This window comes from Nuphar pumila, chromosome 10, assembly GCF_984573655.1.
Source record: "Nuphar pumila chromosome 10, dmNupPumi1.hap1.1, whole genome shotgun sequence".
NCBI classification, from domain to species: Eukaryota; Viridiplantae; Streptophyta; class Magnoliopsida; order Nymphaeales; family Nymphaeaceae; genus Nuphar; species Nuphar pumila.
The window spans coordinates 89,535,532-89,548,054 of NC_143258.1; the positions used below are offsets into that span (position 1 = coordinate 89,535,532).

A 12,523-nucleotide genomic window follows, 5' to 3' on the forward strand; every position below is an offset into this window, starting at 1 on the left:
GTTGGAGAGATATTCTCCTCCAGAGTCACTTCTAAAAATCTTTATATTACTATTGAATTGATTCTTGATCATTAAATGGAAGGTTTTAAAACATGTAAAAACTTCATGTTTGTACTTTAGGAAATAGATCCATGAATACCCGGAGAAATCATCCACAAAAATAACATAGTAAGAAAAACCTCCTTTTGAAACAACAGGTGCGGGTCCCCAAACATCGGAATGAACAATTTCGAAGGTCTTAGATGATAACATAGTTCTTTGCTTAAACGGTAAACTTTGCATTTTTCCGAGAATACAATCATTACAGGAAAATGAACCTTTACATAAATCCTTCGCAAAATGTAAATAAGATAACTTGGTGGCATTAGGATGACCAAGTCTTTTGTGCCATATGTTTATATCTTTGTTCCAGGCAACATTAAAAAATGATTTTGGAACTTGGAGAGATTCCATATAGTATAAGTTTCATTTTCTAAAGCCTTCCCTAATCAATTTCCCGGACCGGCGATCCTGTATTAAACATTTGTCACATGAAAATTTAATATCGCATCCATGGTCTGAGAGTTGAGAAACAGAGAGAAGGTTTAAGTTAAGTTTAGGTATAAATCTAATTTTTGGAATGGAAAAACTTTGATTTTCAAAATTACCTATTCCTTTAATTTCAAGAGAGGTTCCATCCGCAGTGGAAACAAAGGATGGAGAAACATTTTTTGAAAAATCGGAAAGTGAAAACATGTTTGGGGACATATGAAAAGATGCACCTGAGTCCAAAAGCCAAAAGACTTTACCTGGAATGGAAGAGGTAGACACGGCGGCACCGGATGTAGCTCCCTTGAGAAGAGGTTGAAGGGCTTCCACTATTTGATTCAACGAGAGTGACCCACTTGATGATGCCTCTTCCTTTTGTGGTACACCGGTGGTGGCCATAGCGAGAAGCCTCTTCCATTTGGGACATACGGGCTTGATATGCCCCGGTTCCTTATAAAAGTGACAAATAGTCTTGCTATAGTCTCTTTTTCCTCTTTGTCCACCATCTCCTCCTTGATTTTGGAATTTGAAATGAGGAGGGCGATAGGTCTTTACATTATTTCCGGGTCTTGATACAGCATTGACCTCATTGTTTTCTTCATGATTACAAGGAACCACAAGAACATTTGATCCTTGTTTACATAAGCTCATACGAGTTTCCTCACCACTTAATTTGGTGAGAACATCTTCAAGAGATGGAGGAGTAAATGAGGATAAAAGAGATGACCTTATTTGCTCAAATTTCGGTCTTAACCCATTCAAAAAATTAAAGAACCGATCTTCTTCAAGTTGCTTGTGGCGGAGTTCAATTGCCTCTCCACTCCATTTTGGTTCAAGCATGGAGAGCTCATCCCAAATGGAGGAGAGGTCGGCATAATATTCCCTAATGGACATTTCACCTTGAGTAAGGGAGAGGGCCTTCTTTTGAAGGTAATACTTATGGGATAGATCTCTTGATGTATACATTTTCTCGAGATAATGCCAAGCTTCGGATGCTTTCTTGAACTTGATAATGTTGGCATTAATCTTTGTTTCGACGAATGCGAAGAACCAAGAAAGAATCTTGAAGTTCTTCATTTCCCATTCGTCGTGCTTCTTGGAGTATTCTTCAAGAGCTTTGACCCTTTCCTCTCCCTCAAGAACCTTGATTTCATTTCCGTCCATCACGGTTATTTTGGGTTCCGATTCCGGAATAGAGCCTTGCACATAACCCCATAATCCTTTACCTTTTATGTGAGCCTCCATGTTCCCGGCACAAATATGGTAGTTGGACCCATTCAACTTGAAGCCAAGGGCGAAGTGAGACTCTTTTTCACCCATTAAGGAGTAAAGAAAAAGAGAAGGAGGCGTACCAACACAATGTTTCAACTTCTAGCTTGCACAAGCTCCTTCTAAAATATTTGAGAGGCAAGATCCACCACTTCAACTTCCAAGAATCCGAAGGCACGGTTTTTGAGGCACTCGAAAAAAGAAGAATCCCACGATCCTTAATCACCAACCGAGCTCTGATACCATATAAAATTGTCTACGAAGAGACAATACGCATACAAGCATAAATACTTTAAAAAAGAAGTGCACGAAGGCACTTTCACAACACTTGAACACAATACGCGAAAAGCGTAAAAATAATAAACATGCAATAATGCATGTGTTTCATAAAAAAGAGGAAATGCTTGAGACTCTCAAGCTTCTAGATTTACAAGGGGGAACACCCCTATTTATACAAGAAATGGGAGGTGCAAGGGGGCTCCCCAAAGGAGTCGTTGGGGAGCTCCCAACGGTCACAATTGTGACCGTTGGGGGCTCCCCAACGACTCTATTAGGGAGACCCCCAAGGCACCTTTTTGAAATTACAAAAAATAAAAAAATAAAAAATAAAGAAATTAAAAAATAAAGAAAAAAGTTACAACATATTTCAATTGGAATATGCGCAAAACAGTAAAAGGACTAAAATACCCTTTTCGGGTAAAAAAAGGGGAAAATGTATAAATATATATACTTATATATAGAGATACGTATACATATAACATATGTATACGTATCTCTATGTATATAAGTATATATATTTATACTTACAATAAGGTTTTTGAGTATACATTTTAACACACTAGAATCCTTCTTATATCTCAAAATATTCCTAAAAACTTTTAGGCCGAGGCCGCCCTTGCTTCTGTATATCTCATAAATTGCTTACCTTCTAGATATTTGAGAAAAATCTCTCCTTTTAAAGTTTTACATAAGATGGAACCTGATTATAATAGGTTACGCGTCTTTGGTTGTAAGTGTTTTATACTTACTGATAAGAATGACAAACTCTCTCACAAGGCTATTCCTTGCGTCTTTCTTGGATATTCCGAAACTCAAAAAGGGTTTCGATGTTATTATCCTAGAAATAATAAGTTATGTCTCAGGAAATGTGACTTTCTTAGTAAATGAGAGCGGATTTAAAAGAAATGTTTCTCACCAGGAAAATATTGATTATTCCTTCTTATTTGACTTATTGTCTACTAATGATGATATGTTTATTGATGATGAAGTATCATCAAATCATGATGGGGAAAATAGAGTAGATATTTATGAACTTAACTCACCCAATATCCAAGAAGGCAGAATTTCAAGTGACCCAATAACCTATTCTCGTAGAAATCGAGATACTTTCAGAAGTGCTATTGATCAATACAATGAGTCTGCTCCCACTCCTGAACACAGAAGATCTGAAAGAAATAGGAGACCACCATCTTGATTTGTCTCCCTTGATTCGTTTTCACCCAGATATAGGGCTTGTCTTAGTGTTATTCATTCTTACTTTGAACCAAGAAATTTTGAACAAGCTAAAAAATGTATAGAATGGCAAAAAGCTATGCAAAATGAACTCAATGCTCTTAGGAAAGCTGAGACATAGGAATTCCAAACTCTACCTATTAGAAAGAAAACCATAGGTTGTCGTTGGGTATTTAAGGTTAAGACTAAGAGAGATGGATCTCTGGAGAGATACAAAGCTCGCCTAGTTGCAAAAGGATATGACCAAGAATATAATATTAATTATGAATAAACTTTTGCTCCTTTAGCCCGAACGGTTACAGTTAGATGTTTTATTACTATTGCGTGTATAAATAACTTGAATATTTTTCAAATGTATGTGAAAAATACTTTTTTAAATGGTGATCTTAACGAAGAAGTTTATATGGATGCCCCACCCGGCATAAAGATTCCTAAAGATAAAGTTTTTCGCTTTCAAAAAACCCTCTATGGTTTGAAACAGGTTCCCAAAGCCTGGTATGATAGATTTAAAAGTATAATGCTAAAAAATACATTTTTTTCTTGTTATACTGATACTGCATTATTTACTAGAAAATCTTATGCAGGGATTGTGATATTATTACTTTATGTTGATGATATGTTAATCACAGGTGATGATGTTCAAGGAGTCAAGGGTATTAAGTTCGTCTTGAGTTCAAAATTTGAGATGTCAGATTTGGGATTTTTGACATATTTTCTAGGAATTGAAGTTGTTTATTCTCCACGCGGTTATTTTTTATCTCAATCTAAACTTGCTTGTGAGATTATTGACAGGTCAGGAATTTTTTATGACAAAATCTGTGAAACTCCTGAAATAGTGGGCTCAAAAATGAAGATTGATGACAGAGTTTCTCTAACTGATCTTACTCCTTATAGGCAATTGGTAGGCTAATTGATGTACCTTAGCATCACTTGGCCTGATTTGTCACATGCTATTCACATAGCATGTCAGTTCCAGCATGCTCCCACAAGCGTTCATATGAGTGATGTTCTTCGCATCATCAGATATCTAAAGAGAACCATAAATAAATGAGCATTTTTATCTTCTTCTTCTGAATTAAAGTTAATTTCTTATACTGATTCAGATTGGGAAGGTGACTCTAATAACCGTCACTCCACCACTGGCTTTTGTGTCTTTCTAGGTGAGTCACTAATTTCTTGGCGATGTAAAAATCAACAGAAGGTCTCTCTGTCTTTCACAGAAGCAGAATATAGAACCATGACATCCACTACCATGAAAATTGTATGAATTCGGCGCCTTTTAGAAGATATGGGAGTTTTTATTAAAGAACCAACAAAGTTATGCTGCGACAACAGGAGTGTAATTTATATTGCCAAGAATCACACCTTTCATGAGCGAACAAAACACATAGAGATGAACTGCCACTATGTTATGGAAGAATACTTAAAGAAGGTCATTGATCTACCGTACATGACGTATGAATACCAAGTGGCAGACTTCTTTATCAAGGCACTTTGCTCGCCCATATTTCATTTCCTTCTTGGCAAACTTGTGGTTATCGCACCGTAAGTTTGAGGGGGGTGTTAAAATGTAATTCAAAATCATCATTGTATATATATATATATATATAGAGAGAGAGAGAGAGAGAGATATACTATGTATGTATACGTATCTCTATGTATATATATATCATTCATAATACCCGAAAAGGGTATTTTTGTAATTTCATCTTTTGCGTATATTCCCCTTGGAATATTGCTTGTATTTTTTTCTTTATTTATTTTTCTTTATTCTTCTTTTTCTTTTTTCAATATTGGATATCACACCACCTTGGGGGCCTCCCAATAGAGTCGTTGGGGCCCCCCAACGGTCACAAATATGACTGTTCGGGGCTCCCCAACGACTCCTTTGGGAGCCCCCCATGTGGCTCCTCTTGCATGTATAAATAGGGGTGTTCTCCCCTTGTATTAGTCAAGCTTGAGAGTCTCAAGCATTCTCTTTTTTTATTGATTCACATGCTTTAGAGCATGTTTACTATTTTTACGCATTTGTGCGTAGTTGTTCAAGTGTTGTGTGAGTGCCTTCGTGCACATCTTTTGTGAAGTGTTTGTGCATGTACATAGATTGTCTCTTTATAGACATTTTCACACCATCGACCAATCTGTTGGTCCTGCAGTGACCCACAAAACCTCAGTCATTTTAGTGTTTTTATCCACTAGTTGCCTCCGCATAATATCAACTGAATCGATATATTTTAACTGCTTGCATTGTTTAGTTGACTAAAATAGTTGTTTCTTGCACATTCAAGGTATTTATTTGAATCGTCATTGAAGTGTCAATCTTATTTGTGATATTGGAGTTCGGTGAAAGTTGGAGAATGGAATATTGGAGTGTTCTTATTGCAGGTCACATTCGACACTATATATATATTGGATAGACCGTATGCGAACAAATTTGATTACCACATAGAATTTGAAAAATATTTTCAAAATTGGCACCTTGTTTTAAAAATCCAAATCGCTTCTGCATTAGAAAATTAAAGTGTAGTTGTGCTTGTGAATCAACCTCCATAGTCGGTTTCATCACCCTCACTTCCCCTTTTGTGTATAAATATGGGACCTTGAGTCCCTTGTATTCTATGCATTTTGTGAGCATTCTATTGTTTAATAAATATTATATTTTTTATCTTTGTGTGTTCTTTATTGGCCCTTAGCGGCGGCTTTTTATTCTTGGAACCACTTGAGAGTGTGTTTCTGCCTCTTGCTTGAGGTGTATGGAGGCTTCTTGATTTCATTACATGGTATCAAAGCCATCACAATTTTGATCTTGGTGAAGCTTGTTCGTGTGGACATAAGATCGTGGACTCGTAGTATCCAAAAGAACTCTACTTCCATTCTCTCATTTTCCCTCTCTATCTCTATCTCTTTCTCTTCTTGTATCTATGAAGGATGAACGAGAAGTGATTGTCATCGTGCCCGTGAGACTCAATGACACAAACTATGTGATGTGGCCATCCATAGTGAAGCATAAAAATTGAGAATAAAGTCTATGGAGCTTGGTGGACGGATATGAGAAAGAACCAAAGTTTATGCTTACCAAGAATACAAACGACAAAAAAATAGCGTTTCAAGGAGAAAAAATGAACAAAGTATTTGCCGACTACGAAAATAGATGAAAGGAGTAGAAGATGGGTCATTCCAAAATCATGGGATGACTCATTAATAATGTTGAAATAAAAAAATGCTCTAGTTTGGCAAAATTTGAGTTTGCTAGTGATGCTTGGAAGTATCTCCAAAATATGTACTACCTAAGGGATATAGCCCATGTATGTAACCTCAAAAGAAAGTGAGGACCATGATCCAAGGAAACATGGGCATATGATAATATTACAATGCTCTTTCTCTCCTTTGGAAAGAATGAACTCTCCTAGAGCCTAAGTGGCATTGTCCACTTGACATAGAGTTTCGTGAAGAACAAATCAACACTTAGCATTTTTATCACTTTGTAAATGATCTTAGACCCGAATTTGAAGGGACTAAATCAACCTTTCTTCATAGAGGAGGTGTTCCTTCCATAGTTGAAAATCTAGAAGAACTAACTATGAAAGAAAATATATTGAAAAAATCCTCCTCTGTCAAAGATGAATCGGTGCTTGCTATGTCAAGGCACAAAAATCACACAAAGATTTACAAGCCTCCTCACTTTGAAAGAAGTTCAAATGATTATGAATACAAGAAAAATGGTAAGATAATATGCCACTTTTGCAATAAGCCAGGTCACATCAAGTCATTTTGCCCAAAGAGGAGAAGAGAAGATCAAAGAGATGAAAAGAGAGTTACCTCTATGAGGCCATCTAGCGAAAAGGGTGGTGTAGATGAAAGCTCAAAAAATGTCACTTGCTCAACTCATAAAAGTTCTTTAACCACTATTCAAGGCTCAAGCTTCTTCTCTTTTCGGTACGACCATCTTAACATGAGTGGACCTCGGTAAGAATTATTGGATTCTTAATTCCGATGCTTTTTTTCCAGATGACTCCTAATGAATCCATACTATCCAAATGTCACATTAACCCTAATGATTCTTATGTTTCAACCGTTGATGAAACATATTTGAAAATCAAAAGTTTTGAAACTTTGAAAAACTCTTCTAAAATTAACCAAAAATTTTATGTTCCAAACATTAGAGTAGTACCTAAACTAAATTTAAATCCCCTATCTATTTCTCAAATAATTGACCATGGATGTAAAGTCACATTTTTATTTAATGATTGTTTGATACAGGATCTCAAATTTGAGAAGCTGATTGGGAGAGACCATATAAGAGAATCTCTATTATATGGCCAATTTAGAACTATCCAATCAAGTTTTTTGTAATTTTGTTGAAAATAAATATATTGAAAATTGGCATAGGAGATTAGGACATCCAAGTATGTCAAAAATCTATTTATTCCCTTTTATTGAAAATTATAATAAAAGAGATTTGATTTGTAAATATTGTATTCTCGAAAAAATGAACTCTCTACCTTTTGGACTTAGCCATTTTATATCTAAAGAACCATTTGAGTTAATACATTTAGATGTATGGGGACCGACACCAATTATGTCTAAAGGAAGAGTTTCTTACTATGTTATATTTGTAGATGACCATAGTAGGCACACATGGATTTATTTTCTTAGACTCAAATCCAAAGTATTTGACTGTTTTAAAAAAAATCATAGTTATGTCAAAAATCAATTTAAAGCTTCCATTAAAATATTTTGATCTGATTTCGAAGGGGTATTTTTATCAAATGATTTTAGAAATGACCTTGATCAATAAGGGATTATTTATCAAAGATCTTGCCCCTACACCCCACAACAAAATGGGTTAGCCGAAAGAACGCATAAACACATTATTGAAACCATTAGAACTCTTCTAATATTAAAAAATATTCTTAAAAGGTTTTGGGCCAAAGTCATTTTTACAACGATCTATTTGATTAATATAATGCCTTCTACAATTCTTGAAAATATTTCTTCTATTGAAAATTTATTTAAAATCTCTCTCAATTATAAAAGATTGAGAATCATTGATTGTAAATGTTTTGTCCTTTCTAACAAAAATGATAAGCTTTCCGTTAAAGCAATTCCTTGTGTTTTCTTAGGCTATGCCGAAAACCAAAAAGGATTTAGGTGTTATCATATTGGAAATTTGGAAATGATAAACTTTATGTTTCAAAAAATATAACTTTTCTTGAAAGGGAAAATGATTTTGGAAAAATTGAGTCTAAGAAATCATGTGAGTACTCCTTTTTGCTTAATTTAGTGCATGATAATGTTGTTGAGCATGATATTGTTGATGATTATGCAAATGAAAGTGATATTCATGATGTGCATGAGAGTTACAATGATGACACTCATGATGTTCATGAAAGTGATATTTCTATTGATGAACCTCACAATGAAATACAAATTTATTCTCGTTGTACTTAAGACCATCCACCATGTACATTAGACAGGTATTACCAAAGCCAAGACATAGATCAATCTAGTGTTAGAAGATCTACGAGAATATCCCAAGCACTTAGTAGGTTTGTATCTTATGAGTCATTTAAACCCAATTATAGATCTTATCTTATGGCCATTTACTCTTATGTCGAACCATCCTTCTGTAGTGAAGCCAAAAATCATCATGAATGGATTGAAACCATGAATAATGAATTAGAAGTTTTAGAAAAGACTAAAACCTGAGAGATTCAATCCTTACCTATAGGAAAGAAAACCATAGGGTATAAATGAGTGTACAAAATCAAAACCAAGAATGATGGAATACTAGAAAGATACAATGCTAGGCTAATAGCTAGAGTTTAGTCAAGAATATGAAATAGACTATGAAGAAACCTTTGCCCTAGTAAACCACAGTTAGAACTCTCATCACTATAGCATCTATTAGAAAATGTCCTATCTTTTAAATGGTTGTTAAAATGTTTTTCTTAATAGACCCCTTAATGAAAAAGTATATATGAAACCTCCTCCTGGGTTAGGTTTGATACAAGAGAAAGTTCTTCGTCTGGGAAAGGCTTTGTATAGTCTAAAGCAAGCTCCTAAGGCTTGATATAATCATTTAGGCAATGTGATGGTTCAACTAAGATTTAGATCTTGTTATATTGATACTGCATTGTTTATTAAGTCTTCTGATACAGGTATAGTTATTTTACTCTTCTATATGGACGATATAATTATCACATGAGGTGATAAACAAGGAGTTAGTCATATCAAAGATGTTCTAAACAACAACTTTGATATGACAAATCTTGGTTTTCTTCCCGTGGGTATTTTTTCACTTCGACTAAGTATGTAGCAAAGATAATTGAAAGGTCAGGTCTTATTGATGAAAAAAAAGTTGACACACCAGAGGTTATCAATGCAAAAATGATGATGAAAAATCTCTGAAAAATCCAACTCTATATCGCCAAATGATTGGCGCCCTAATTTACCTTTTTATTATTCGTCCTAATATTGGTCATGCTATTCATGATGCTAGTCAATTTCAGCATTCTCCCATTACAATGCATATGAGTGTTGTAATGAAGATAATTAAACATGTTAAAAATATCATTAATCATGGTTTATTTTTATCATCTTCATCCTCTTAGATGTTATTGCATACTCTTATTGGGAAAGAAATGTAAATGATCGTTGCTTAACCACTGGATTTTGTATTTTGTAGGTGATTCCTTCAAATCTTGGAAATGCAAAAAACAACAAAATGTGTCACAGTCCTTTACAGAAGCCGAATATCGTGTCATGGCCACTACGACTTCTGAATTGGTGTGGTTGCGACAATTAATGCAAGACTTGTGAGTTTACATAATTAAACCCTCAATATTATGTTGTGATAACAAGAACACCATCTATATTGCAAGCAATCATACACTTCATGAGTAAACAAAGCATATTAAAATGGATTGTCATTATGTTCGTGAAAAATTCTTGAAGAAGACCATCACTTTACCATATGTACCATCTGAGTATCAACTGATGAATTTCTTCACTAAGGTGCTACCTTATCCCATGTTCTATGTCACATGGGTGCGGGTGCGACACAGGTGCGGCGCAATTTCAAAAATTTTGGACACGGGGATTCTGCTATATATGTATATATATATAAGACTCGGTCAAAGTTGTGCCCATTAGAGGACAGGTGATGAGTTGTGAAGCCTGATTCAGGGTTTTTTTCCATACTGGACGGGGGGTTATAGGGGGGCAGCGCCCCTCCCCCCCCCCCCCCCCACGATTTTTTTTTTAAATTCTGTAGCCCAGAAAATTAAAAAAAAATAAAAAAATAGACCAAAATGACCCTAGGTGCATTGACCGCACCCATGGTCGGGTTGACCAAGTCTGAGCCGCACCCGTGTCGACGCGGGTGCGTCGACTTTGGAGCCGAGTCTATGTGACATAGCCCATATTCCACCTTCTTGGCAAACTCTCGGTTGTGATTCCGTGAGTTAGAATATGGGTGCTCCTTATATATATATATATATATATATATATATATATATGACTGTAATATGTTTTATCCTTTAGGAGTATTTTGGTCTTTTGACCCTTGTAATAGGAACCACTCGTTAGGGGCTAAACTGTTTTTTTATTTGCTTTCTTTAATTTTATGTTTGACCTTTGTTATATTGTCAAGGGCATTATTGTCCTTGATAATATAACTGTTGGGGGCTCCCCAACTACTAGAATTCTAGCCTTTGGGAGCTCCCAACAGCTATATTGGGAACTCCTTACTTCCCCTTTTGTGTATAAATATGGGACCTTGAGTCCCTTGTATTCTATGTATTTTGTGTGCATTCTATTGTTCATTAAAGATTAGATTTTTTATCTTTGTGTGTTCTTTATTGGCCCTTAGTGGCTTTTTATTCTTGAAACCACTTGAGAGTGTGTTTGAGCCTCTTGCTTGATGTGTGTGGAGGCTTCTTGATTTCATTACAGAGGGTAGTGATACAGCAATCTGGATTTAACTCAAGCATCAGGGGGACATTTCTAATTAATACAAAGGGTGTAATTGAAATATTCCTTACCCCAGAAACCTTGACATATTGGCCATTTTTTGCAGTCCGCAGTTCTGCGTCAGGATAACCTGGAAGGAAACCAGTAACAGACCTTTTTCCCCAACACGAGTTCCAAGTGAAAACTGAAGCGACAGCTGCAAAGAGGATAACCACCACAATGAGTAGGATCCCATTGTGCACTGCTCCAAGGATGAATCCACCAGCTATGAATCCCATCACAAACAAGAGTATTACAGACCACAGAATAGGCTTCGGGAAGTTCCTCTTGAAAGAATAATCTTCTTCATCTGTGAGCTTGGTAACAGCTTGATTATGTGCAATTGAGAAGCTAGGGAGTTTAGCAGGTGCTGAAGAATCTAAAGGACCTGACATCTTCCGAGGCATGCCAGATGAGTTCAGAGGTCCTGAAGAGATCGGACCTGAAGTTATGAGCCCGGTTGCAGGAAGCACCGGGGCAAGCTGGCCGGAGTTCTGCCTAAGTGGACCAGAAGTCTTCTTCACATATTCTCCATGTTTATTAAGAGGGCCTGAATTGGACCTCTGTCTGTTCATGCTTGCAACAGTAGGCACCGAATTGGGGCCAGAACCACCAGAAGACAATGGACCTGAAGTCGAAAACGAGCCTCGACCGGCAGCATTACCAGACAATGGGCCTGATTTCTTCGACTTGGAGGCATCAAAGGGAACATCAAACATCTTCCCAAGCTCCCCGGATTTCTTAATGTCTCCACCAGTATAGGGCATGGCAATGGAGGTCAAGGTGGGCTGCCTCTCTTTTGGCTGTTCTGGACGGCCCGACACATACAGCCCATTGCTCAACTGATGGGATGGGAATCTCGAACCCATCTATTGGTTTTTTCGATCTAAATTCAAAACAGGTGATTGTGTCTTCAAATCACCAAACTATCCTCGATCAACCGATTCCAATTCAATAAGAACTGATCCAACCAATGGCGAAAAACACCCACCTGTTAAAAGATTACCAATGCACATCACTTGCAGCCACAAAACAAGAGAAAGAAAGAGGAGTTTATGATTGACATAATTTTGACAATGCCACTTACAAAAGTCATCAAATTCAGAGAAAAGGAAAGGAAGGAAAAAGCAAAGAAACATCAGGTTCTCAAACAATCACTAGAGTACCAAAAATAAAAGCCTCTGAACTACATAACATACGG

General features: G+C 36.3%; 1 protein-coding gene across 1 annotated transcript in view; it reads right to left on the minus strand.

Annotated features, from left to right (window-relative positions):
• The window catches only part of LOC149827273 (protein SHOU4-like), a 35,495-nt gene extending 23,304 nt beyond the window's left edge, over window positions 1-12,191 (minus strand). The window contains exon 1 of the mRNA XM_090019240.1: window positions 11,355-12,191. Coding sequence (XP_089875366.1) covers window positions 11,355-12,191 — 837 coding nt within the window. The remainder of the gene's footprint in view (window positions 1-11,354) is intronic.
• Window positions 12,192-12,523: the final 332 nt, after the last annotated feature.